This window comes from Delphinus delphis, chromosome 2 (assembly GCF_949987515.2).
Source record: "Delphinus delphis chromosome 2, mDelDel1.2, whole genome shotgun sequence".
Lineage (NCBI taxonomy): Eukaryota > Metazoa > Chordata > Mammalia > Artiodactyla > Delphinidae > Delphinus > Delphinus delphis.
The window spans coordinates 177,279,612-177,306,537 of NC_082684.1; the positions used below are offsets into that span (position 1 = coordinate 177,279,612).

Below are 26,926 nucleotides of genomic sequence, written 5' to 3' on the forward strand. Positions count from 1 at the left end.
TCAATAAATTTTTCTGGGAATTAGAAACTTTAATCTAAAGGAGAGTACTACCGTCATCCCGTTTTTGCTCTGCAACTGCTACGCTAGACACAAGATATAAGCAAGCATGCACAGGTTTCTGCAATCCAACAACACAAAAGCGTCACTTTCTCCAATGCTTGGACTCACCCATGTAAAGCATTTGGGACCTGACTTCACTGCTCTTGCAGGTGCGGGAAATAATTTTAAGAGGCAGAAAGAAACGCTGGCTGATACTTCTGACCTATCACGGCGGAACTTAATGGAACTCCCTCGCAATAACGTATCTGAGACAACCACGACATGGCAGTCTTTCAAACCGCATCATCAATTATGCTTTGGAGGGCCCGGCTCAACAGGGTTTGACCTCTGACTTATGCAAACTAATGAACACTGTTCTGCACATCAGGGGGCCTAGGGTTTTTAACTTGGGCTTTTAACAAATCATGCTGGCCAGTAACACTACCGTCAGCTTAGAAACCTGCTCTCCTACCCGGTAAGGGATCAGACGCAGAAAGTATTTTCTTCTAGTGTCATCTGAGCGCTGCCAACCATGTCTGAGACCCGCCCCACCGCCGGAACCAGGGGCCACTTCTACCAGGACTTTTTTTTTTTTTTTTAAATTACAGGTTTACGTGCAGCCGCCGCAGGCACACACTAGAAGCACCTTCCTTACTTAGAGCGGCTGCCCCAGCACCCAAAGACCTCAACTCCGGCAGGAACAAAAGCGCCATCTTCCACTAGCAATGCACTTAGCCGCCCCGAAAACAAACTGCGAAGGGAGAGCGCTCGCACCGCGCGCCCAGGAGTCGCAAACCCGTCGGCAGCCTCGCCCCAGCCTCGCGTCTACTCTGAACACCTTTCCGGCAACTTCTCATCGCCCCGCTACAAAGGAGCGTGGCTCCAGAGGCCCCCGCGCCTCGCCCCACCGAGTCCCTCCCGCCCAGAGGCCCGAGTCCGGCCCCGCCCGGCCGAGATGGGCTCCGCTCGCCACGCGGAGCTGCGCTTCCTCCAGTCACCTGTCAAGATGAGCGCCCACACCTCGACGGCGAGCGCCGCGGGGGCCGAGCGCAGGCTGCGGGCGCCGCGGAGCCGTGGCCCCGAAGGGCCTGCAGCAGCTCGCGAAGCCTGCGCTCGAGTAGCGGCTCCTCCCTCCCCGCCGGCCCCGCCGCCCCGCCGGCCCCGCCGGCCCCTCCGGCCCGCGCCCGGCCCGCGGGTACCTGGTAAGGCTGCGCGTCCCCCCGCCGGTCGTGACAGCTGGAAAACAGGAAGAGAAGCGGCCTGAGGCCGGGGGCCCCGGCGCCCCCCCCGCGGAGCCCCCGGAGCCCGCCCGCGCGCACACGCACACTCGCGCCCGCCGCCGCCCGCCGCCCGCGCGGCCGCTCCCCCTCCCGGCTGCTCCGGATCAGGGTTAACAACAAAAATGGCGGCGAGGCCGGCCCAGATAAGGAGCAGCCGCCCCCCCGCCGCCCGCCCCGCTGCCCCGAAACGAAAAGACGATTTACCCATCACTGAGTCTCTGCTGTTTCCTCGCATACATTACCATCAATGCCCGGCCTGTGAGCGTGTGTCGGGGACGGGGAGCGGCCGCGGACCGGGCGGCGGGCGGGCGCGCAGGCGGCGGGCGGCGCAGGGCCCGGCGCGCCCTCGGCGACGCTCAGCACCTCCCCGTCACTGGCGCCGGCGCTCCCGGGCCATCCCCTCCGTCCGCACCACGCTCACGCTCAGCTCGGATCGGCTCAGGCCGGGCAGCGGCGAACCGGGGGAGGGGGCACCAAGATGCGTCCGGCTCGGCCCCGCGCGCAGCGACTGCCTCCTCCGCCTTTGCCTCCTCCCGCTCCGCCGCCGCTACCCCTCCTCCCCCCGCCGCCGCCGCCGCCGGGTCCTCCTCCTCCGCCGCCGCCTCCTCCTCCTGCCGCCGCCGCCGCTGGTGCCGCCGCTGCCGCTCCACCAACTACATCCGGGCAACTCGGCCGCTGCGGCCTTCGGAAACCCTCGGCACTTTCCGCCGCGCTCCTCCTCTCCCACCCTCGCGCGCTCCGGAACGCCGCCTTCGGCAAACCTCGGCTCGCCGCGGCCCTCCTCTTCCTCCGCGGCCTGGCTCGCCTCCTCGCGACCCGTCCGCTCTTTCCGGTCGCCGCTGCGGGCTTGCAGACGCGCGTCCGGCCGCCGCCCTTCCACTTTAGGGGTAGTCCGGCTCGGGGAGCCGCCCGAGGCTGGTCCCGGGGGCCCCGGGGCGCGCGGGGCGGGCGGCGCCTTCGGGAGGAGGCCGGTGGGGCGCGCGAGGAGCCATCGCGGACTTAATAAGGGCGGCTGCGCTGCTGCGCGTGCGCCCGGCGGCGTGGGGCGGGGAGGCGTCCCGCAGGAGCGCGCGGGCCGCCGCCCCCGCCCCTGCGGGCTCCGACCGGGAAGCCCCTGGTTGGGCGGCGGGCGGACGCTGGCCCAGGCGCCCGCTCCGCGCGCGGGGACGCGAGCTGCCCCGGAGGCCCGCGCGGCGGCCTGGGGTGGGCAGGGCGCGCCCCTGGGCCGTCGGCGTCTTAGAAGTAAGTCACCGCCGGAAGCGCGGGGCGCGGGCGGCGTGCGTTCCGGGTCACTGCGCGGAGCGCCCGGAGCCCGTGGGCCTGCGCCCCCCGGGTAGGGGGGGGGGGTCCGTGGGGGAAGAGCGAGCGCCGCCTGGGCCGCTGATTGGAAACGCGCGATGCGCCTGCACGCGTGGGGGAGGGGGGGACCTTGGAAAAAGTGTTGTTTACTGTTTTCCACCCCTAGCCGCGCCCTCCCCTCCGTCTCCTTTCTTCGTTTCCCATTTTTCTCTCTTCTGGTTCCTCTTCGCTCACGTGCGGTCGTTTGGAGGTTCTGCATGTGAATGGAGGCCTGGGGAGTGCTAAGGAAATTGCTGTCAAGAGAATTTGTTAGCGCGCTCCAGGCACAGTAGCGGCGTTGGCACGTTGGGAGGGAGAAAATCAACTCTGTCACCCCAGCTAGGCTTTCCTGGACGGCGGTGGTATCCAGGTGGTTTTATTTCTCCTTCTGTTCTAAACATCTTGTAAGGCAACACTGAATGAAGTGTAATAAACATACACTAAACATACAACAGATTACATGGAAGAAAGAGGTGAGGTAGGAAACAAATCAGAAGAAACAAGGTCCTTCCGAAGAACTGATTTAATTGGTATCCAACCAGTTAATTATGGCTGACCTAATGAAGAGGTGGAATGATGCGGGGAAGAAGGCCCAGAAATCACAGCTGATGGAAAAAGAAAAAAAAAATAATTACGTAGCCTTATTTGTCACATCTACCTGCCAAAAGCCAAGATTATTGCTGTTTGGGAGGACTAGTAAAGTCCACTTAAGGCCCACCGAAGGTGTCAGTAACTAAGAACAAAACTGCCAGTGACTGAAATGAGGAAAAAAAGAAAAGAAAAACCGGAGTCTTTTAAGTGTGGTTTCTAAACACTTTTGTGACAACTGCTCTGAAGACGAAAGACGTCAGATTGGAAGAGTACAGAAAGTAATACATAAATCTCATGCAGAAACTTTTTGAAAGCTGGCAGCAAAATTTGTTACTAATTTCTTGTTCGATGATTAGACGTCTGCTGAACTTGTTATATACCGTTTGATCAAAAGCAGCAAACCGGGCTGAGACACGCAGCAAACAGCTCTAGGCAGTGTACAGTCGGTTCTCGTTATTCGCACATTCCATGTCTGCGAATTCACCTGCTCACTGCAATGTATTTGTAATCCCCGAATCAGTATCCAAGGGTTCGTGGACGTGCACAGTGAAAAATGTGACTTGCCTGACAGGCACTACTGAGGTTAAAGGAGACGACACTCAGCCTTGTTACATCAGCTCTTGCGCTGTAAACAGATGTGCTTTTCACAGTACATACGGTGTCATGTTTTTAGCAAATTTTTTGTGCTTTTTACTGGTGGCTTTCGTGTTTTAAGTGCCTCCACACCCCCACCCCAGGCGTAGTGCTGAGCTGCTATCTAGTATTTGTGGAGAAAACGTGTGTCCTGCATCCTGTTCGTTTAGGGTTATCATTAGTGCTCTTGGCCGTGATGAGGTCAGTGCTGGTAAATCAACAGTACATTAAATAAGATGTCTAAACAGGAATTCACATAAACAAAGTTAGGTACCGGTCAGTTGACGAAATGTGACCGCAGGATCTTAGGAACCTAACCCTTTGCTCCTCCAGGAGAAGTTTAGCGTTCCCGGTGACTTTATAGAACACAGCTCTCTCAGATAATGAGAATCGACTGTTACTAAAGGACACGTCCAAATGTTACCCGCATTTTTAAAAATCTCATCTCGTCGCCTACTTTAGATTCCATTATCTGTTGTTGTGAGTCCTCCTTTGGAAATACCTTCCATCCTTGCCTTCTCCCTCCACTTTACATATCTAACCCACAGCCCTGCTCAATTCCCTGCATGCGTGAGGAAAACATAACACCTTACTAACTCTGAAAAGAGCTCCCTGGGTTCCTCACCCCCCTCCCACTAACTTCCCTGATCTGTCTACCCTGCCCTCTTCAACAGCTGTTTCACCTCTTCTAAACCTGACGGTACATCCCCAGTCCTTGCTGTGTTGCTTCTTGAGATGATAGATGGAATCAGAAATCTGTAACAGCTTTGGCCCACGCCCACCTTGCATCTACCAGCCTTCCTCCATCTGAATACACTGCTAGCCTCCATAACTGGATGGATGGTCCAAATTCCTGTCCAAGACCCAAACTGCCACTTTTGCATTGAGTTCCATTTTACTCTTGGAATTGTCCTCTTTCCTTAGCAGATTTTCCCCGCTCAACTTGATTGTTTTTGTCAACTTGTAAAGATTTTAATAGCTAAAATCTTGATCACATCTCCCTGCAAATACTACCCCATTGCTCTGACCTGGTCTCCTATACAGAAGGACTTCATTTGCGCATCTGCTACTCTCTCTCGAACCCACAAGTCAGACTTGACCCCCAGACTCCACTGAAACTAAGGCTCCGGATCCTGGGAGCCTCCACGCTCTCAAATCCCACTTTCGTTTCTCAGTCTTCATGTCACTCCACCTGTCAGCAGCATTTGACACAGCTGATGACTTACTCTCTTCCTCCTGAAGCCCCTTTGCTTGCCTGCCAGAATTCCATTCTGTATTTCTCTCTTGCTTCCTAAATGACTGTTACTTAGTCCCCTTGCTGGTTGCCCTCTTTTTCCAGCCTCTAAATGCTGGAGTAGCCCAGGATTCAGATCTCACAACTTGGACTGCTTCTCCTCTCTGTTCTTTCTCCCTCAGCAGCCCCATCCAGATCTCTGGCCAAATGAAACCCACGTTTGAATCTCCAGCCCACGCCTTTCCCCTAAACACTAGACTCGCACTTAACTGCCTACTTTACAGCACTGCTTGAATGTCTGATAGGTGTGGTAGACTTAATATAGTCTAAACCAGACTGTTAACCCCCCTCCCACCCCACCAAAGAACTGTGATTTAGTGTTCCCTATTTCATGAAATGGTAACTCCATTCTTCCAGACTAAAAACTTTGGAGTCATCCTTGATTCTTCCACACCTCACATCCACTCCATCAGCAAATCCCACCAGCGCTATCTTAAAAATATACCCAGAATCTGATCTCAGCTCACCACCTCCATCACAGCCACTCTGATCCAAGCCACCGTCTTCTTACACCTGGACAATAGCAAAGGCCACCGGGCTGGTCTCCCACTTCTACACTTGCTTCCACGTCATCTACTCACTCACGGCAGCTGTCAGTGTGATCCCTTTGAAAGTCAACAACATTCCTATCTTAAAGCCCACTGATGGCTTCCCATCTCACTCAGAACAAAAGCCGTGGTCTTCCATTCTTACCGTGGTCTGCAGGGCCCTGCGTAAACTGCTCCCGCCCACATTACCTCTGGTTTCACATCCAGTATGACATTTCTGCGTGCTCAGTCTTTTCCCACCACTCCATCCTCCACTTTCCTCCACTATACCGAGCATGTCTGTCTCAGGGCCTCTGCACTAGTATCCTCCTGCCTGAGTGCTCTTCTCCTCGGTACCCACTTGCTCACACTGTCACTTCTTCAGGTCTCTGCTCAAATCTCTCATCAGAAAGGGCTGAACTCTGAGAACTATGTAAGCAGCACCCCACCAACATCTCTCTCCCTTACCTTGCTCTGTTTTTCCTGTGCCTCTTGCCACGTAATATGTTGTGTATTTTGTTTATTGGTTGTCTCCCACTAGAATGAAGGTTCTGTGTGACATAATCAGATAAATATTTGGTGAGTGAAAGAATATTTACCTACAAAAATATATACAAAGAAAACAGCAAAATATTATAATTCTCACGAAGAAAAAGATAACATGGGTTTATTTCTGCTTGCTTTCTTAAAGAACAGAATTATAAATTGAGTCCTGCTGTCACAAATTAAATGGGAGTAAAGCTGGATTATTCCTAATACTCATAAAATATTGTAAAAGGTAACATTTGAAAATTTATATGAATTTGCATATGTAGCAAATCTTATGCAGACCACTTGCGTTTCTGTTGAATGAGAGATCTCAAATTTGTGAATGAGAGATCTCAAGTCTGTGAATGAGCAGAGATCCATATTTCAGCCAATAAATGAACACATATCAACCATTATGGGGGAGATCTATCAGCCAAAAGGCCATGGGTGACCCTGACGTTAGTGTGGCCCTATTGGTGGAGGAAGAATCAGAAAGTCACGTCATCAGGCCTCTAGTTGTAAAAGAGACTTTAAAAGGTTTGCTCAAATTTTTAAAGGGTCACAAAATAAGGATACATCCTCTGAAATTTTTACCAAGCACTTTTCCTTTCTATCTTTTTTCTCTGTCCTTGCCCTTCTCTCAACTTGGCACAGTTTAGTGTTTAAGAGCATGGGTTTTGGAATCAGAGTGACATAATGTGGAGCTCTGGCTACATTATTGACGGACGAGCAGTGTAACCTTGGGCAAATTGCCAGAGTCCCAGAGGTTATGCTTCCTTATCCCTAAAATTGACTTGATAGGGTATAGGGCTGTTTGTAAAAAGTTAATGAACTTCCGTAAATAATTTAGCAGCACGTGGCACATACATAACTCCACTGCGGGTGGATATCATTCATTCATTCAAAAAAAAGCGTTACTGAGTTTCTGTGTATCACGTCTTGGGAACATAGTATTAAGCAAATTCACTTGGTCTCTGCTCCTATGGAGTTTATGTTTTAACTAAGTGCAGTACATAACTAAGAGGAGACCCTTTGTGTTCTCAGGTTTGTGATGTGAGGCTTTCATTCAACTATGTTGAAAATTAGCAAAAACGCAACAAAAATTATGATTTAGAAAAGGGGAGTAAAAACTTCCAGGACAGCATGATATCAGTATATGGTATATCCTTCTAAGCTGGGGTAATAGTGTAAATAATGGAATCAGCAGGTCCTGGGATTCCCACCCTCCCCACACACCCCCAGGATCCTTGTTGACTCATGTATTCACAGTTGAGCTAAGTTCTGGATTTACAACTTGCCGGTTTTTTAAAGTTTCTCCCAGTGATAGATAACAAAGTGCAGCCAAGATTGAGAACTATACCTACACCCTTTGCCTCTGGGAAAACTTCAGCCTCGATTAACCCAACTGTTCACTTTCTCAGTACCTGAAAGCAGTTGCATGCTGCTGAAGGCTGTTGAGTGAACTTCTGAATAGACTGATTCCTCTAAAGTCTCATGATCACCAAATAGACGGACCCTCAGTACAGCCAGGCAGTCTTAGACATTTCTCTCTTCAACCCCCTCATCTACTCCAAAAAGTTCCTCTAACTTCCACTCTCCTCTCACTGTGCTGCCTCCCCTTCACTTTCAGAAGATAGCACCTCCTTCCTCCTAAACCAAAGCCCCCAAATGGAAATTTCTTCCTGCCTCAAAATAGCCAAATTTACCTACACGCAACTTATCCTTCCTTCTACTTACTCAACAATTTACTGAGAACCCACTAATGCTGGGAATACATCAATGAACAATACAGACAAAAATCTCTACTCTCCTGGGGCTTATATTCCAGTGGGAAAAAACAAACATAAATAACTGATACGGTAATTTGGATAATAGTAAGTGCTATGGAGAAGAGTGGAGAATGATAGGGAGAACTAGATTAGGAATAATATTTTAAACAGAGTGGTCATTGAGGTGACATTTAAGCAAGACTTAAAGGTGATGAGAGAGAGGAGTGTTCCTGGAAAAGGGAACGGTGAGAGCAAATGTCCTGAGGCAGGAGTGTGTCTGGCGTGTTCGAGAGCAATAAGGAAAGCTGTGTAGGTAAAACGTATTGACGGAGGGGGAAAGTATGAGGAAATGAGGTCAAATAGTTTAAAGGAAGGGATGGGGGAGTAGGTGATGAAGGATCAAATAAGCCATTATAAGAAAGCTGGCTTTTATTCTGAGATAGACAAGAAGCCATTGGGGAGTTGAGCAGAGGAGTGACACTGGCTACTGTGTTGAGAATAGTCTTTATGACAAGGAAGTATGCAGAGAAACTAGTTAGGATGCTACTGCATTGTCCAAATGACACTGTTTCAAAACAGGAGTTAAGCCTCATCTCTAAGGCCACTTCCTTCACATATGCTTTCCAGCCTTCCACTTTAAGGAACTAGAACAAGAAGAGAAAAGTAAATCCAGTGATAGCAGAAGGAAGGAAACAATGAAGGTTAGAGGAGAGATAAATGATATAGACAATAGAAAATAGTATAATCAATGAAACCAGAAGTTGGTTCTTTGAAAAGATCAATAAAGTTAACAAACCTTTAAATAGAATGACCAAGAAAAAAAGATCCAAATTACTAAAATTAGGGGAAAATGGGGATATTATTACCAACCATATAGAAATAAAAAGAATTACAAGAAAATACTATTAACATTTGTATGCCAACCAATTTGATGACCTAGATGAAGTGTACAGATTCCCAGAAACAAAGTACCAAAACTGACTCAAGAAGAAATAGAATAGACTTAACGTTACAAGTAAGAATATTGATTGAGTAATCAAAAAACTTCCAACAAAGAAAAGCCCAGAATCATACGGCTTCACTGGTGACTTCTATCAAACATTTGAAAAAACACCACCAGTCCTCAAACTCTTACAAAAAATAGAGGAAGAGAGAACGTCTTCCTCTAGGCCAGCATTACCCTGATAACAAAGCCAGACGAAGACATCACAAGAAAATAAAACTACCAACATAGTCCCTAATGAATATAGATACAAAGTGTCCCTAATAAATATAAATACAAAAATCCTCAACAAAAGTAACCCAGCAGCATGTTTATATGATTACATACCATGACTGACTGGAATCCACAAAATTATTAGTGCTAATAAATTTAGCAAAGTCACAAGGTACAGGATCAACAAAAACCAGTTTTCTTTCTATACACTTGCAATGAACATTCCAAAAAATAAGAACACAATTCCATTTACAATAGCATCGAATAAAATACTATGAAATAAGTTTAAATGAGACATAAACTACATTGAAAGCTACATAACATTGAAAACTATTTACAAAATACTAAAGAGCTAATTAATGGAAAGACATTCCCTGTTCATATTTTGGAAGACTTAATATTGTTTGGATGGCAAACTGATCTATAGATTCATTGCAGTCCCTATCAAAATTCCAACTATGTTTTTTTGCAGAAATTGACAAGTTGATCCTAAAATTTGTATAGAGTTACAAGGGACCCCAAAACAATCTTCAAAAAGAAGGAAGTTGGAGGACTCATACTTTCTGATTTCAAAGCTTACTACAAAGCTACAGTCATCAGCACAGTGTGGTATTGGCGGAAGGTTAGATTGATAAGTCAGTAAATAGAATTGAGAGCCCAGAACTAAACCCATACATGTGTGTTAAATTGATATTTGACAAAGATATCAAAACATCACTGGTGGAAGACTAGTATTTTCAGTAAATGCTGCTAAGAAAATTGTATATCCACGTGCAAATTAATTCGTTTGAACCCTTACCGCACACCATATAAAAACACTAACTCAAAATGTAAGAGGGCAACTATACAAGTCTTAATATATTGGGGGTAAATCTACATGACTTTGGATTTGGCAATGTTATTCTTAGATATGACATCAGAAGCACGAATAACAAAATGAAAAGTAGATAAATGGATTTCATCAAAATTTAAAACTTCTGTGCATCAAATGACACTATCAAGAAAAAGCCCACTGAATGGGAGAAATATTTGCAAGTCATATACGTGATGAGAGTCTATTATCCTAAATATATAAATAACTCTCATAAATTCATCAATAAAAAACAACCCAACTTTAAAATGGTCAAAGCACTTGAATAGACATTTCTCCAAGGAAGATATTTTAATGGCCAACAGTACATGAAAAGATGCTCAATATCATGCCATTAAGGAAATATTAATACAAATCAAAACCACAATGAGGCCTTCCCTGGTGGCACAGTGGTTGAGAATCTGCCTGCTAATGCAGGGGACACAGGTTCGAGCCCTGGTCTGGGAAGATCCCACATGCCGCGGAGCAACTAGGCCCATGAGCCACAACTGCTGAGCCTGCACGTCTGGAGTCTGTGCTCCGCAACAAGAGAGGCCGCGATAGTGAGAGGCCCGCGCACCGCAACGAAGAGTGGCCCCCACTTGCCACAACTAGAGAAAGCCCTCGCACAGAAACGAAGACCCAACACAGCCCTAAATAAATAAATAATTTAAAAAAAAACCACAATGAGATACCACATCACACGCACTAGAATGACTGTAATTAAAAATCAAACCAGTGTTGACAAGGATGTGGAGAAATTGGAACCCTCATAAATTGCTAGTGGGAAAGTAAAATGGTGCAGCCACTATGGAAAACTGTTTGGTGGTTCTTCAGAAGTTTAAACATAGGATTACTTTATGACTCAGCAGTTTCTCCTCGTAAATATATACTCCAGAGAAATGAAAACAGGTATTCAAACAAAAGCTTGTACCTGAATGTAGCCAAATAATGACCAAAAGTGGAAACATCCAAAGTGTCCACAACATATGAATGGATACATTGTGGTATATACACACAATGGAATATTATTCAGCCATAAGTAGGAGTGATGTACTGATACAGGGTACAACATGGATCAACCCTGAAAAACCTGCCAAGTGAAAGAAGCCAGACACACACAAAAAACACATAAGATTCTGATTCCATTGGTGAGAAATGTCTCGAATAAGCAGATCCGTGGAGATAGATGGGTGGTCACCAGGGACTAGGGAGACATAGGACTGGGGAGTCACTGCTTGATGTGGGGTTTCTTTGTTGAGTGATGAAATGTCCAAATTTAGACAGTGCTGATGGTTTCGGATGTGAATGTACTGGAAGTCACTGAATTGTACATTACAATGGTGAACTTTGTGTTGTAAATTTTACCTCAATTTACAAGAAAAAAGCAAAGCATCAGTGCCTCCCCTCTCTATTTGCTTCCAAGCACCCTGTCTACTCCCATGGCCTCTGTGTACAGTTACCACCTATACACAGATGGCTCACTAATTTGTATCTCTAGCTCAGACCTTTTTTCTAAGTTCCAGGCCTGAATATCCAACTACTTACTTACCTAACACCGCCACATGAAAGCTTCAAATGCATCTTTGAAATGCAGAAAACCGAGATCATTCCCTGGCCTTTCAAACTGGGTCATCTTTGAATGTTCCCTATCAGTAAAGGTTAAAAATAGCTCACACTCATTGAGGGTTCACCTCGTGTTAGGGCTGAAATAAGTGCTTTACATCCATCAGTCCATTCAGTCCTCATAAGAACCTCATTATCTGCTTTTCGCACAGAGAAAATTGAGAGGTCAAATAACTTGCGGATATAACACACCATGCAAGTAAAGCTAACTTTGAGCAAAGGCATCCTGACTTCTCTTTTTCTTTTTTTAATTAACTGATTTTTTTTTTTTTTTTTTTTTTTTTTTTGCCGTGTTGGGTCTTCACTGCTGCATGCGGCCTTTCTCTAGTTTTGGCGAGCGGGGGCTATTTTTCGTTGTGGTGCACGGGCTTCTCATTGCGGTGGCTTCTCGTCATGGAGCTCGGGCTCTAGGCACTCGGGCTTCAGTAGTTGTGGCACACGGGCTCAGTAGTTGTGGCTCGCAGGCTCTAGAGCATAGGCTCAGTAGCTGTGGCGCACAAGCTTAGTTGCTCTGTGGCATGTGGGATCTTCCAGGACCGGGGATTGAACCTGTGTCCCCTGCATTGGCAGGCGGATTCTTAACCACTGCTCCACCAGGGAAGTCCCATCCTGGCTTCTCAAAGTCTATGTTCTTAATATTGCTGGACCATCATCTATCTTTTTATAGAAACCTAAAAGTCATCCTTGTCATTTCTCTCCTTTACACGCCATAGCCAATTCATCATTAGGTCCTATTGACTTGATTGCCTAAATATCTCTCACTCTATCCAGTTCCTTTTATCTCTACTACCACCAGCCTCATCCAAACCACTATCTTTTGTCTATACAGTGGCTTCCTAATTGATCACTCCATGTCTAGTGAGAACAACCTAATGAAAAATAATTACAATTTTGTATCTTCCAAGTAGGGAATTCATATTGTCTTATGCCCACGGAGCATTTACAAATATTAATCAAATTTGGCCACATAGAAATCCTTACTGAATTTCAAAAGCTGGTAATCTTAAAAGCTACTCTTAAGATCTCAGTGCAGTAAAACTTGAAGTCAACAAAGTTTACCTTTATTTCTTGATTTTTTTTTTAGATTTTTTTTTTTTGACATGGACCTTCGTTTTTTTTAAGCCTTTATTGAATTTGTTACAACATTGCTTCTGTTTTATGTTTTGGTTTTGGTTTTTTGGCCACAAGGTATGTGGGATCTTAGTTCCCTGACCAGGGATCGAACCCTCACCCCCTGCACTGGAAGGCAAAGTCTTAACCACTGGACCGCAAGGGAAGTCCCCTATTTCTTGATTTTTTTTTTTTGGCGATACGCGGGCCTCTCACCGCTGTGGCCTCTCCCGCTGCGGAGCACAGGCTCGGGCCTCTCACCGCTGTGGCCTCTCCCGCTGCGGAGCACAGGCTCCGGACGCGCAGGCCCAGCGGCGATGGCTCACGGGCCCAGCCGCTCCGCGGCATGTGGGATCTTCCCGGACCGGGGCACGAACCCGCGTCCCCTGCATCGGCAGGCGGACTCTCAATCACTGCGCCACCAGGGAAGCCCCTATTTCTTGATTTTTAACTTCTGGTTCTTCGTCAGTATCTCCGACATTCCCGCCTTCCTTGTTGGTGATTTTAGCATGCATATCAATGCTCTGATACCTTGTTGGTGATTTTAGCATGCATATCAATGCTCTGATACCTTGTTGGTGATTTTAGCATGCATATCAATGCCCTGATACCTTGTTGGTGATTTTAGTATGCATATCAATGCCCTGATACCTTGTTGGTGATTTTAGCATGCATATCAATGCCCTGATACCTTGGCTCCCATCTGCTTGAACAGCTCTCCTTTGCACTCTGCCTGAGTCATTCCCTTGATCACTCTCTAGTTGGAGCTTCTTATAGCAGAAACTGCAAGCCCTCCATGTTCTCCATTTCATGCATCCCCTTCTCTGACCAGCCTCCTGTTTTCCAGTGCAGCCCTCTAGGTATCTGGTCTCGACAATTCTTCAAAGTCACTGAGAATTCCAGTTATCGATCCTATCAGTGTTTCACTGCCCCTTACCCTTAGTTCCCTCTTTACCCTGTTTAAATTCCATAGTCAATCATTGATCACTCCCTTAGATATGCCCTTGATTTCTTCTCTTGATTCCTCATACTCTCCTGGCAAAACCATAACTCATACCTGGCTCCCAGGTAACTGAACATGACTGGAAGAAAAATGAAAGCGTGGTAAGAGGTCTCACTTTAAATTTATGAACACAAACCTCAACTGATCTCAAAGTGCTGCCAGGCAATCCCTCTCCCCTTTTCTTACACAACTATTTGATACACTTCTTCAAATATTTACTACTTTCTACTCCCAGTCTTACCCTCAGTGATAACTTTTCATACTTCCTGGAGAAAACTGAAACAATCAGAAGAGGGCTCCTGCCACTGTATCTATCTGCCTGTCAGCGTTTGAACTCATGGACTCTGCGTTCCGGCCCGTTACCGTATGAAAACCATCCATGTTCTCCATGTTCTTATCTAAAATCAGCAGCTCTGCTTGTGTACTAGATCAGGGATCGGCAAACTGCAGCCTGTAGGCCAAACACTGGTCTTTGTTTTTATACAGCCCATGAAGCAAGAATGGTTTTTACATTTTTTGATGGTTGGGGGGAAAAAAGACTATACAACAGAGACCATGAGTGGCCCTAAATTATTTACTGTCTAGCTCTTTACAGAAAAAGTTTTCTGGTTCCTATACTAAATCCCATCCTCACTCACCTACCCAATGATCTTGATTCAACAATTCTCCCTTTTCTCCCTTACATTAACAAGTTTTTGTCTCCATACTGGATTATTTCCACCATCGTTCAAGCATTCTGTTATTCCTCTCATTTAAAAAAAGTACAAAACTTGATCTCCCTTCCCTCACTTGTTACTGTCCCATTTCTTTGCTCCCCTTTGCAACACAGCTTCTTGCAATAACAGTCTGTAACTTGTCTCTCATTTCTCCCTTCTAATTCTCACTCGAATCTACTCCCACCTAGGCTTTCACTATCACCAAAACTGCTCCTGTCAAGGTCACTAATACCCGCCATATGCTAATTCCAATGGTTAATCTTCAATCCTAACATGAGTTGACCTAACAGCAACATCTGACAAAGTGGTTCACTCCCTCCTGCTTGATACACTTTCTTCGCTTGATTCCCAGAACACCATGCTCTGCTTTCTCCCTACAGTACTGGTGTCTCCTTTACTGGTCTGGTGCTTCTCCCTGGTCTCACATTAGAGGGACTGAGGGCTCAGTCCATTCTCCATCTGTACATCTCGTTTCATGGCTTTCAAAACCACCTATTTGCTGGCAACTCCCAAATTTAAAACTAGCCTTGACTTCTGAAATCTAGTTTCCTGTATCGAACTGCCTACTTAACATCTCCATTTGCAAGTCAAATGAACATCTAAAACTTAACATGCAGAACCAATGGCCTGATCTTCAACCCTAAACCTATTTAGTAGTCATCCTCGTTTCACTGATGCTAAATTCTATCCTTCATGTTTTTGAGGCTAAAAACTTTAGAGTCATTCTTGATTTCCCTGTTTTACACCACACATCCATTCCATCAAGAAATTCTGTTGGCTTTGCCTTTGGGCTAGAACCAGAGTCTAATTCCTTCTCTGTTCCTCCACTGCCACCACCCTGATCCAGGCTGCTGTCGTCCCTCGCTGGGTCACTGCTCAGCTGCCTACTCCATGGTCTCTCTGTTTCTACCCTTGCTCCGCATAGCTTGTGCACCATGTAACAGCCAGTGATGCCTTAAAAATATAAATCTTACTGTGTCACTCATCTGCTCAGAATTCTTCCATAGTTCCTCATTTCATGAATACTGAGACCTAAAGTCGTAACAATGGCCTCCAAAGGCCCTACGTAAACTGGCCCCTCTTGCCTCTCTGACCTCATCCCCAGTTCTCTGCCCTTACCTGCTCCAGTGGCCTCCTTAGTCTTCAAGTACTCTGGAGTCCTACTGCGTAAGGGCTTTTGCACAAGCTGCTTGCATTCTTCTGCGGTATGTGCACTTGGGTAACTCCTTTGCCTCCTTTAAGTTCTTGCTCTATTTTTGCCTTCTCAAAGAGGCCTAATTTGATCAACATATTTGAAATTGCAGCCCCCTTCCTGCCCTTACGATTCACCTTGCTCTGCTCTGTGTTTTTCACCTGTAGCGTCTACCGTGCCCTAGCATGCTGGATAATTTACTTACTATGTTTATTGTTTATTGCCTACCTCCTGCCCACTAATGTAACCTCCGGAGTCTTTGTCTCTGTTGCTCACTGATGTGTCCCAAGCATATAGCTCATAGTTGATGCTCAATAAACGTTCGATGAATAAATGAACAAACAAAGTTTTAAAAAAACTTAACTAACTTTCCAAACAATCTACTACACAATTATTAAATCATAGCTGCAATTACAAATCTTATACAAATGGAAAAACTAGAACAGTTTATATGAAAATACATGAGATATGAATAAAACTTAAACACAGAGGGAAAAATCGTAGCTTTAAAGGAATATAGTGCCAAACATACAAATTCTTACTGTGATCAGAGATCCGACTTGGGCTGTGTACCATCACGTGTTATATCCATCTCAGCCTAGCTACTGGACTTCCTCTCCCAAGGCTACTGCATTAGAACAGCGGTTCTCAAAGCGCAATCATTGGGCCAAAGCACCAGCACCACTGGGAACTTGTCAGAAGGCAGATTCTGTTCTAATAAGCCTCCAGGTGATTCTGATGCACATGACTGAGGTTCAGTATATTAGAATCAGGGAATTTATTTCTTACTGGCTTTTCTCCTTCCCAGATCCAGGAAGAGGAATAGAGTCTACTTTTGACTCAAATACTTTGTCTTGCGTAGGGAGACAGATTTAATGGATCAGATAAGTTTATCATCTATGTTAACCAATACAAAATACCTTTAATTCTTCATGCATGTAAACTTTGAGTACCTTCTGTTTGTTAAGATGAGGCAAGATAAAAATATTGTACAGAAGAAGATTCACAATCATAGGCTTACATCTGTCTTAGAGGTTATTATCCTGATTGAGGTTGGTAATCACAGTCAGATCCTCATAGAATATCCTGTTGATTTAGTACCTAAGAATAAGTTTAAAGGAAGTACCAAGACCTATATTGAGAACATCTTAAGGATTTACAGAAGGATGTAAAACAATCTGAGTAAATTGAAAGCCATTTAATTTCCTAGGTGGGATAACTTAATATTGCATAGGTGGACAGTGCTTCCAAATAAATGCATAGATGTAATGCAGTTCCAATCACAATCACAACTTGGGGGAAGTGAATGTTGTTTTGGCAAATTCATACCAAAATTTATCTTGAAATGAACTCATTAAAAATTCAAAATTAGGAGAAAGGAGAATGACGAGGGGGAGCTTTTCATACCATACATTAAAATTGACTATAAAGCAAAAGTAATTTAGATTGCATGTTATGGATACTGGAAGAGACAAATACAAACGGAATGAAATGGCCAAAAATAGATCCATGTGGTTATAACAAATCACTGTATTATAAAGGAGAAATTGGAAGTCAGTTGTAAAGTGATGGACTATTCAAGAAATGTTGAGACGATTAGTTACCCATTCTGAAAGAAAGAAAATTAGCTCCTCTCTTGGTATCATGCTCCAAAGTGAATTCTTAGTGTATTACATCTCTAAATATTAAAAATTAAAGTACAGGGACTTCCCTGGTGGCACAGTGGTTAAGAATCCGCCTGCCAATGCAGGGGACACGAGTTCGAGCCCTGGTCCAGGGAGATCCCACATGCCTCAGAGCAACTAAGTCTGTGCGCCACAACTACTGAGCCTGTGCTCTAGAGCCCGTGAGCCACAACTACTGAGCCCGTGAGCCACAACTGCTGAAGCCCGCATGCCTAGAGCCCGTGCTCCACAACAAGAGAAGCCACCACAGTGAGAAGCCCGCACACTGCAACGAAGAGTAGCCCCCGCTCGCCGCAACTAGAGAAAGCCCACGTGCAGCAACAAAGACCCAACACAGCCAAAAATTAAATAGATAAATAAAAATTAATTAATTAAAAGGAATTACTTTCAGACAAGAGACAGTCATGTCACTTGGGCCTCCATCCCCCTTTCTGTGTTCCTCACTTAAACAGAAGAGATTCCATGGGGGAATCTGTGGCTTCTCCCTCAAGACTAAAATCTTGAGAACTCTTTTCTAGACTAGAGCAGTGTTTTCCGAAATGTACGCATAGAAAGTTACTTGAGATGCTACTATCCCACCGTCAGCCCATTTCTACTCCCTGGGCACAAATCTGTGTACAGCCCCCTCTGTTCAATAAATAGCCCCCCAGGGTGCCAGCAGATGTGAAGGGGCTCCCTGTAGGCAGAGCGCATGCTTCTCTAGGGCCCATGCGCCATCAGGGCAAGTCCAGGATGACAAGGGAGTAACTGATGTTTGTAATCTGCTGTGGCCAGAAGGGCACCTGCTTCTGGTTTTCCATTTACAATACTGATTTTTAAAGTTTCCTTTTGAGATCAATTTAAGTTTAAAAACTGAGTTGATTTAAAGAAAAGTGTTAGGAAAAATGTTATATATTATGTGAATATGACAGTAAAGAAAAATTAGATATTCTGTGAATATGGCAAAATTTGTTAAGTGAGGGAAGTTTGAGAAACGCTGCTCTAAAACGAATCACTGATCTGTCTGGAGTGGGTCTTTAGATGGTTGTTGGGATCTGAGAAAAAGAGGGCAAGACTTGAGGTACCTTCACACCCGCACTCTAGGGGAGATACAGAAGGAGGAGAGCTCTGCGCTAAGAGTGAAAGATCAAAGCCCTTTACTTTGGCGTTTGTGGGGGATTTCTAGCCTCTAGTTATTCCTTCCCCCAACGACACCTGCTTATCAGTATGTTTCTTTCACTTACACAAAGCTTGTGTTCGTCCCCTGAGTCTACGCTACTCAGCCATGGTGCAGACTTAATTACCCCTTAAAGCACCACGTGATGTCATATCTGATAAGGATTGATATCCAGAATATATAGGGAGTTTTCTACAACTCAACAGCAAAGAAATCTGATTTTAAAATGGACTAAGGACTTGAAGGAAATACACACACTGCCAATAAGCACATGAAAAGGTACGCAGCATGACTAAGCATTAGGAAATGCAAGTCAAAACAACAGCAAGATACTATCTCACACCCTGCAGGATGTCTATTATTAAAAAATTATAAAAAAACAAAAAAGCAGAAAATAAAAAGCATTGATGAGGATATGGAGAAACTGGAGCCCTTATGCCCTGCTTGTGGGAATGTAAAATCATGCAGCCACTACGGAGATTCTGCAAAAAATTAAAAATAGAATTACCATATGATCCAGCAGTTCCACTTCTGGGTTTATGCCCCAACGAAAGCAGGAACTCAGACAGATATTTGTTCACCAATATTCACAGAAACAGTGTCTGCAAAGGCAAAAGATGGAAGCAACCCAGTGTCTATTCATATATATGGATTTTTAAAAACTATACACACACACACACACACACACACACACACACACAGGAAGGCACTTAAAAAGGAAGGCACTTCTGACACACACTACAACATGGATGGACCTTGAAGACATTATGCTAAGAGAAATAAGGCAGTCACAAAAGGACAAATGTTGTATGATTCCAGTTAGATGAGACAGCTATTGTAGTCAAATTCATAGTGACAGAAAGTAGAATAGAGGATACCTGTGGCTGAGGAGAGGGGGTAAGGGAGAGCTGTGTTTTTATGGGTACCGACTTTCAGTAGGGGACGATGAAAAACTTCTGGAGGTGGATGGTGGTGCTGCTTGTGCAACAACGTGAATTTACTTAATGCCACAGAATTGTACACTTTAAAATGGTTTGAACGATAAAATTTATGCTATGCTTATTTCACCACAATCTTTAAAAAACACAATGTGAGGAATTATTACCCACAGAACTTAAAGTACAATCTGAATCATAATACTATACATCTCATGTGAAATGGATAATCAGACATATGGCACGGGTGCCCCCCAAGATACCAACCGATCCCTGCTCACAAAACCACAATATTCAATGTAATTTGCATGGCATCGTCTACTCATATGCAAGCCCATTTACTCACAAACTAAAGTTGTAGTCTGACGGAACATTGCTTCTGGGTTCACATTTTAGACTTTACTTTTCTTCCGCAGCCCTGGTAAGATTACAGTAAAGCAGGCTGGATCCAAAAAGGAAGCACTCCTTACCGGGGAGTTACCCCAACACGGAAGCAAACAGTTAGTTATCCAACCAGTATATGCGGCAACACCTCTTGGTGAGGGAGTGAAAGTACGGTGGTGACAGTGCTCAGGCCTTACCTGTTCAGATCCCTGGTTTATCCAGATCGTTTTGCAGTGCAAACTTCGCCAGCTTCTTTTTGCAAAACAGTATAAAACCTTAAGAGAGAGCTGATTCATATTTTGAAAAATGTTCATCATTTTATCTACTTTTTACCAATTACTCTTTTCTTATGAACAAATGGTATTTATTTTTAATTTTTTTTAAATGTTAGGAACTACATAAACTAGCAACATTTCTCCAAAAAAAGAGAGCTTATCACTGCCCCTAAGGCTTCTGTTTTGCCCTTCAGTTATTATCTGCCTTTGAAACAAAGCAGAGGGAAAGTCTGAAAGTGGTTTCTTGGGGCCCTTTTAGTCTCTTAAATTTTAGAGAGATGACACCATTTCGGGGTCTTTAGTAAAGCAAGATTTGCTTATAAGACTGGTGAACTCTAGAGGCCTCTGATAGATTTTGCAATGATTTCTTGTTAAAGTAGCGTTTCTCCAGATCCTGCAGCTAGCAAGCACCACCCCGTCAACACTCTCCCGACAGCACATCACTTCTGCAAAACCTTCCAAATATGCATATACAGGTATTTTGTTCAGAATTTGAATTCCTGGGATATTGCTAGATTAAGGGAGTCACAGGCATACAGTGTAATCCAATTTAGGATAGAGTTAACATGGTACCCAGCTTTTCATGCAGTGTTTAAGGAAATGTTATGATGATATCACTCATGTCAATGTCCAGTATTTCCTAATGAATCAAGCTTCATTTCAAGGCTGTATGACTTCTGTAGGAATATCCTTTTAAGCTCACCGTGGACCTGTGTTATGTGCATTTAGGCCGCCGCAGTAAACACACGGCAGCAGGGAGCACCCTTGGCACACACGAGCGGGTCTCTGTCCTTGCAGCCCAGCCCGGGAGGGACATATGACTCCATCAGCACGGCTCCAAACTTGTATCAGTGTTGACTGCTTGCCAGGTGATATGGCACCAAATTCTCTCCTTTTAGAGTGTTGTTTTCCCATCTGGCTTTCATCCTTTCTTGCATCACAAAAGCATACTTCTAGAAAAAGGAATATTCATCAGCTATATCAAAAAAGACAGGCCGCCTTAAATCAACATCTAAAAAGATTAAATTTTGTTTGCAAAATTCTAAGACAGATTTTGGATGTTTTCTACATGAAAGCTACTTTCCTGTTCGAAGGAATATTGACCTGTTTCTATAGTGAATAGACTTACCTATGGAACCCTACAAATAGAATAGCCCTCTGTGGCAAAGAGGCTTTCTGCCAGTATCTTTTCTCCTTTTCTTTCTTAGTAGAACCCTTGGTTTGTAGTGGGACCCATCCCTGTCCAGGAGACTATTTCCTCACTTCCCTGTAGCTTGATGTGGTCATGTGACCAACGTCTGTCCAATAGGAAATAAGCAGAAGCCGTGCAAGGAACTGACCGGAAGTCCTTAAACAGAGGCGGCTCTTCTCCCTCTCTCCTTCCTCGGGCACAACATGAGTGTGGTGGCCGGAGCTTGAATAGCCCTCCTGAACTATGAAGTGGAAGCCACGTGCTAAGGACGGCAGAGCAAAAGTCAGCAGCCTGGTTTTCTGGCGCCGTGGACGGGCATGTCAGCCCAGGAGAGACTACCGCCAGATTTCCACACGTGAGAGAACGTACTCTGCTATTTTGGTAAGCCACTGTAATTTTGGGTTCCTTGTTGCTCATAGCTACGTCTAACTCAGCTCTCGAATATGGAAAGAAATGATCTTTTGAGAATATAGCGTCATGTGCTCTAAGTTGTTTAATTGAGGCTGATGGCGGCGTCTCCATTTAATGAAGGAATTCAAATCTGAATGATGTCCCCGTAGTAAAAAAAAATTAATAACAATACAAGCTCACTTTGATTTCTCTCTCTGAGGGTGTCAGTACCTTCACTGTGATCTTCACTTCCTTTGAAAGAATAACATGTTCTGACAAGTGGAAGTTGGTTATCTAAAGCAAATACCTTGCTACTTTAAATCTGCTAAAAAACAAACTGTATTTGTTTTCGATTCCTGTGTCTAAAGCAATTGTGGAAAATGTATGTTCCAATGAATTCAAAAGATTAATGTTAAATTAATAGTAAGTGCTTTCTGCACTGAGGATGGTTGCCTCTAGAGTGCTGCTAACTTATTTCTCGACCTAGATGGTGGCTGCTTACATATTTGCTTTATATTTGTCCATTAAACTGTACCTATGTTTATGTACTGTTCTGTGTTATATATTTCAGAATAATAAAGGATTAAAGACGTGAATTTTGTGATTCCTTTTAAAAATGCACCTTTCACTTGTTTTGAAGCAAGTGTTTTGTTTTGTTTAATATTTGTTTTGGCCACACCGGGTCTTAGTTGTGGCACACGGGATCTTTTTAGTTGTCGCATAAGAACTGTTGGTTGCAGCCTGCATGTGGGATCTAGTTCCCTGACCAGGGATTGAACCTGGGGCCCCTGCATTGGAAGCGCAGAGTCTTAGCCACTGGGCCACCAGGGAAGTCCCACAAATACTTTGTTTTTGACGAAAAAATGTAAAATATAAAATTCATATTATTGTCAGCAAATTTCCCAATAAAAATGTATTGCTTTGATTAACAATTTTTATCAAATATGCGTGGTATCTTCATTGAAACCGTCCAGTAGTTTAACTAAGGATAATCCCAGAAAATTATCAGACTTTCTCTATATAACATCCACTTTAGCCAAACCCTTTAATAAATAGGATGTAGTTGAAAGATAACCACCTCACGTCTTTAGTAGGACAAACCTAGAATGAATGAATGGCTAGATTAGATTTTTTAAAGTTCCAGGAGCATTCTAAGACATATTTCTGTAAAAATAGATAGCATAGTAAAAGAGCATTGGTCTCCACTAGTGTGTTTGGACAAGGCACTTAAGTTTTTGAGTGTTAGTTCGCTCTATCTATAAAAGAGAGATGATAATCCCTGCCCTCCTAGATGTGTGAAAGACTGTTCAACAAGCGTTTTATAAGCCTGTTATTATTAATATACAGATTTGATTTAACATGGTTGTGGTCCAGATTGATCCAAGTTCTCTGAGGCTTCATGTGCCAGCAGAGGGGATGTATCAGTTGAGTTAAGCCATACTGGCTGCCTTCGCAGGCACTGTGGCCTCTCAGGGAATTAGCACAACACAGATGTACTCCTCCATCATCCTAATCCAGTGCGAGTCAGGAGGGTCTCTTTGGTGGCTCCCCTACAATTCTGGGACGTGGGGCGCTTACATTTCACCACTCTGCCGTCTTAAAGTCCTTTACTTCCAGCTCTACTGATGGGAAAGAGAAGACGGAGAACTCACACCTGCCCATAACGGTTCTGGACTGAAAGAGTCATGTGTCCTCCCCCCAGAGTCCTCGGCCAGCACTGTTTCTGTAGCCTCATCCCAGCTGCAGGGGAACACAGGTACTTACAACACTGTCTCACAACAAGCAACTTACAAGGAAGCTACTTGATTTAAAGCCAGGATTCTTAATATCAAGTCCATGGAATGGCTTTAAGGGGTCTGAGAGTCCCATTAGATTTTACACAAAAATCTGGACTTGTGTTGTGATGTTTATTTTCCTAGGAAGAGGATCCATCTCTTTCTTTGGTCTCAAAGGGGTGCTCAAAAAAAAGTAAAGAATTACTGATTTAAGGCAATAGGTAAGGGGAGAAAACTGTGGAATTGGCTGCTATCCTTTCTTTTAAATTTAATACTGCCTACAGTTTACTGCCTACTTAGGGTAGAAGACACATGGACAGTAGAGGTTCCACGCACAGTGGATGGCTAGTTGTTACACCAGGCATTTTTCATATGCTACCTTTAATCTTCACATTCACCTCGAAGGCAGATATTCTCATCCCCTTTGTGCAAATAGGGAAACTGAAGCTGAGCGGGGCCCTGTGAGGTTCCCAGGCACCGACACCCTATGCCCCCCGTTTCTTGTAGGCAAGACTCCAGCCTCCATGACCTCCCCTGAGTTCCAAAGGGCAGATTATGGAACAGTTGCTAATCAGGGGGGAGCAGCCAGGGAACCACCTGAGGCAAGACTGAAGGGGCCAGAGAAGCTCGTCCACCTGAGATGAGGTCAAGGGAGCGCATGCCCTGCACACTTCCCACCCTGAGTCATGGTTACAAAGACCCTCATCAAATCCTGGCAAAGTAATAAAGCTGTCCTTTTCTGCTTCACCCCAAACCCTGTCTCCGAGATTTGATTCTGCACCCGTGTGCGGAGAGGCTGAGCTTTCAGTAGCAAAACTAAGAAGCATAAAGATCACATAATATGCCTCAGATCGCACAGCTAGTAAATGCAAGGCATGTGTGTGAACCCAGGACTGTTTAGCTTCAAAGTCCTCATATCACACTGGGCCATTTAGGTGTTTATTATCCATTGTGAATGAGATGTAAAAGACAATATGGCCTGAACGTATTCAGAACTTTATTTTCCTGCAAACTGAACAAACCAGACAAAATACCAGTCTTTAGCAGAAATGTCATAGAAATTTTTGTGGTTGAATGACAAGACTCCAACATTGATGAAGATCTGTTGTGTACACAACTGACTACAGATAGAGAAAGGCCAAATAGCAAAGAAGAAAAGTGAAAGAATTTCTACCTGATTCATATTTAAATAGATGGATAGATAAATAGAAGTATGTGCTTAATGCTTTTCTGATTTTTAGATAACTTTTATTATTTTTTTTAAATTTATTTATTTATTTAGCTGTGCTGGGTCTTAGTGGCAGCACGGGGAATCTTTTAGTTGTGGCATTCAAACTCTTAGTTGCGGCATGTGGGATCTAGTTTCCTGACCAGGGATCAAACCCTGGCCCCCTGCATTGGGAGCGCAGAGTCTTAGCCACTAGACCACCAAGGAAGTCCCTGATTTTGAGATAACTTTGCAAATAATTTTCAGTAGTTTCATTTAGCTGGTGAGAACTTTTTTTATTCTTTCTAAATTTTTTTCTGAATTTTCTAAATTTTCACTTTAAATATAGAAAGTCATTTAGAAATATTAAACATGTCCCTGAAGTATCCAGAGTGACTCATGATCCACTCAGCCACTTCAGAGAGCATGGTGGAGTTGGTACCCTGGAGCATTTTTGGCAATAGAATCTGGATTTTTTTTTCTCTTGCAAACAACAAAAACCAACTCTGGCAAAATGGAATTTATTGGAAGAGCGTAGAGAATTCCTGGAAAGCTGGGTCCCCCAACTTGGACAAAGAATAGGAACCAAGTTGATCTCCAGGGTCAGGAAGCAAGTTGCTCTCCATGGTCGGGAAGCACGTTGTTACTGCTGCGAAGGTCTTGCAGCAGTAACATTTTGTCAACTTGTAACTGTTCTCATACCCATGCTTCACTGATTCAAAGTCTCAAAGAGGTCTGAATATCCAATCCTCCATCATAGGCTCAATACCCCTCTCCGTGCTATTTCCCCACCCCTGCAGCCTTTTGTTCCTAGAAGGGAAAGAAGCCACTTCCTCCAAAAATGACACACGATAAAGGATTCTCAAAAAAGAGACTGGGGTGCCAAATAGGACAGCCAGACAGTAACTAACTGCCCCCACTACAGCCAGCCATCCCCAGCTCACTGACACAAGGCTCTTTGTGTACAAATTTTAGAAAAGGAAATTAAAAAGTGAAATGTCGTAGTCAAATTTCTTAGTTACCTATGCTAAATGAAAACATAATAAATGTATTCTATAAAATAATATATTAATTTGGAAATACCACTCATCTCTTAATCACTGCTGTTTCTTTCCCAATACTTACCAGAGGAACAAAAGCTGAGTACAGGTAGGTCTTTTAAAAGAATAGTATAGGAATTCCCTGGTGGTCCAGTGGCTAGGACTCGGTGCTTCCACTGCTGTGGCCCTGGTCTGGGGATTAAGACCCTGCAAGCCACGCAGCATGGCCAAAAAAAAAAAAAGAATAGGATTGATTATACCAAAGGGAGTACAATAAGGAAAAGAACTTGTGAATAGTTAATAACAAAAGTAAGAGGTAGATAGAAAAAAGAAATAAGGGATGAAGAGACAGACCCTGCAGAGGAAAAGAGAGGGAGGCTGTAGAGAGAAACATGGGTGTAAGTCTTCAGCAACCTCTTCCTGCAGCCTCGCTCCTTCCGCTAACGTGTATTCCTCATCACCCTTCCCTTCCTGTCACCATTACTTGCATCAGTCCCGGTGAGTTCCCTGCACCTAGAGACAAACATACGCCCTACAGAGATTTAGAGCTCATTCAGATTCCTACCAAGAGCAGCTTCCTTGCACTATCAGAACAGGAGCTCAGAAAGCCGCAGTGCTGGCCACAGCAGCCCTGGGGTCTCCGGCAGAAGCCTGGCAGACAGAGATGACAACAGCCATCAGAACCCGTTCCTCCTTTTTCTTCTTTAGAGCCCTTCCGAACAAAGCTCTTCCAAAAGAAGGGAGAACCCTTCACTAGCGGAGTCCAGTGACGCAAACCAGGGCTAACCCACCCCTCTGGCCTTCACCCAAAAGGAAATTCACCCAAGCGCTAGCCTTCACATTCTCCCTCAAAGTCAGCTAAAAAAGAATCTTAGGTTTACCCCTTTGGTTTTCAAGTTTTTCTTCCACGAGCTTAAGTAAAAGGGACTGTTACAGAACCCAACTTGGACCCACTCACCCACAGGCAGTAAAGACAAACTACTGACGCCGGGTCGTGGTGAAGGAAAGCGCAGCACTTTTCGCAAGGCGCCCAGTGTTGGGCCAAGCAAGGAGCCCGGGAAGCTCATGCTCAAAGGGCCCAAACTCCCCAGTGGCTTTCAGGGAAAGGTTTTTAAGGACAGAGTGAAGGAGAGGGCTTTGGGGTGTGTGGTCATCTCACGGACACTCTTCTGATT

The 26,926-nt window shown here is 44.6% G+C and overlaps 1 protein-coding gene across 5 annotated transcripts in view; it reads right to left on the reverse strand.

Moving 5' to 3' along the window:
* WAC (WW domain containing adaptor with coiled-coil) overlaps positions 1 to 2,287 on the reverse strand; it is an 86,167-nt gene extending 83,880 nt beyond the window's left edge. Inside the window, exons 1-2 of one of the 5 annotated variants that reach the window (XM_060006375.1) lie at positions 2,081 to 2,287; positions 1,239 to 1,275 (exon numbers count right to left, since the gene is read on the reverse strand). Coding sequence is in view for 4 of the 5 variants with exons in the window: in XM_060006373.1 (XP_059862356.1) it covers positions 1,239 to 1,275; positions 1,524 to 1,564 (78 nt within the window). In the remaining variant the exon portion in view is untranslated. Of the gene's footprint in view, positions 1 to 1,238; positions 1,276 to 1,523; positions 1,937 to 2,080 lie in introns of those variants that run through there. The other 4 variants (XM_060006373.1, XM_060006372.1, XM_060006374.1 and 1 more) reach the window with 4 other exon arrangements.
* Between the last annotated feature and the right edge of the window lie 24,639 nt (positions 2,288 to 26,926).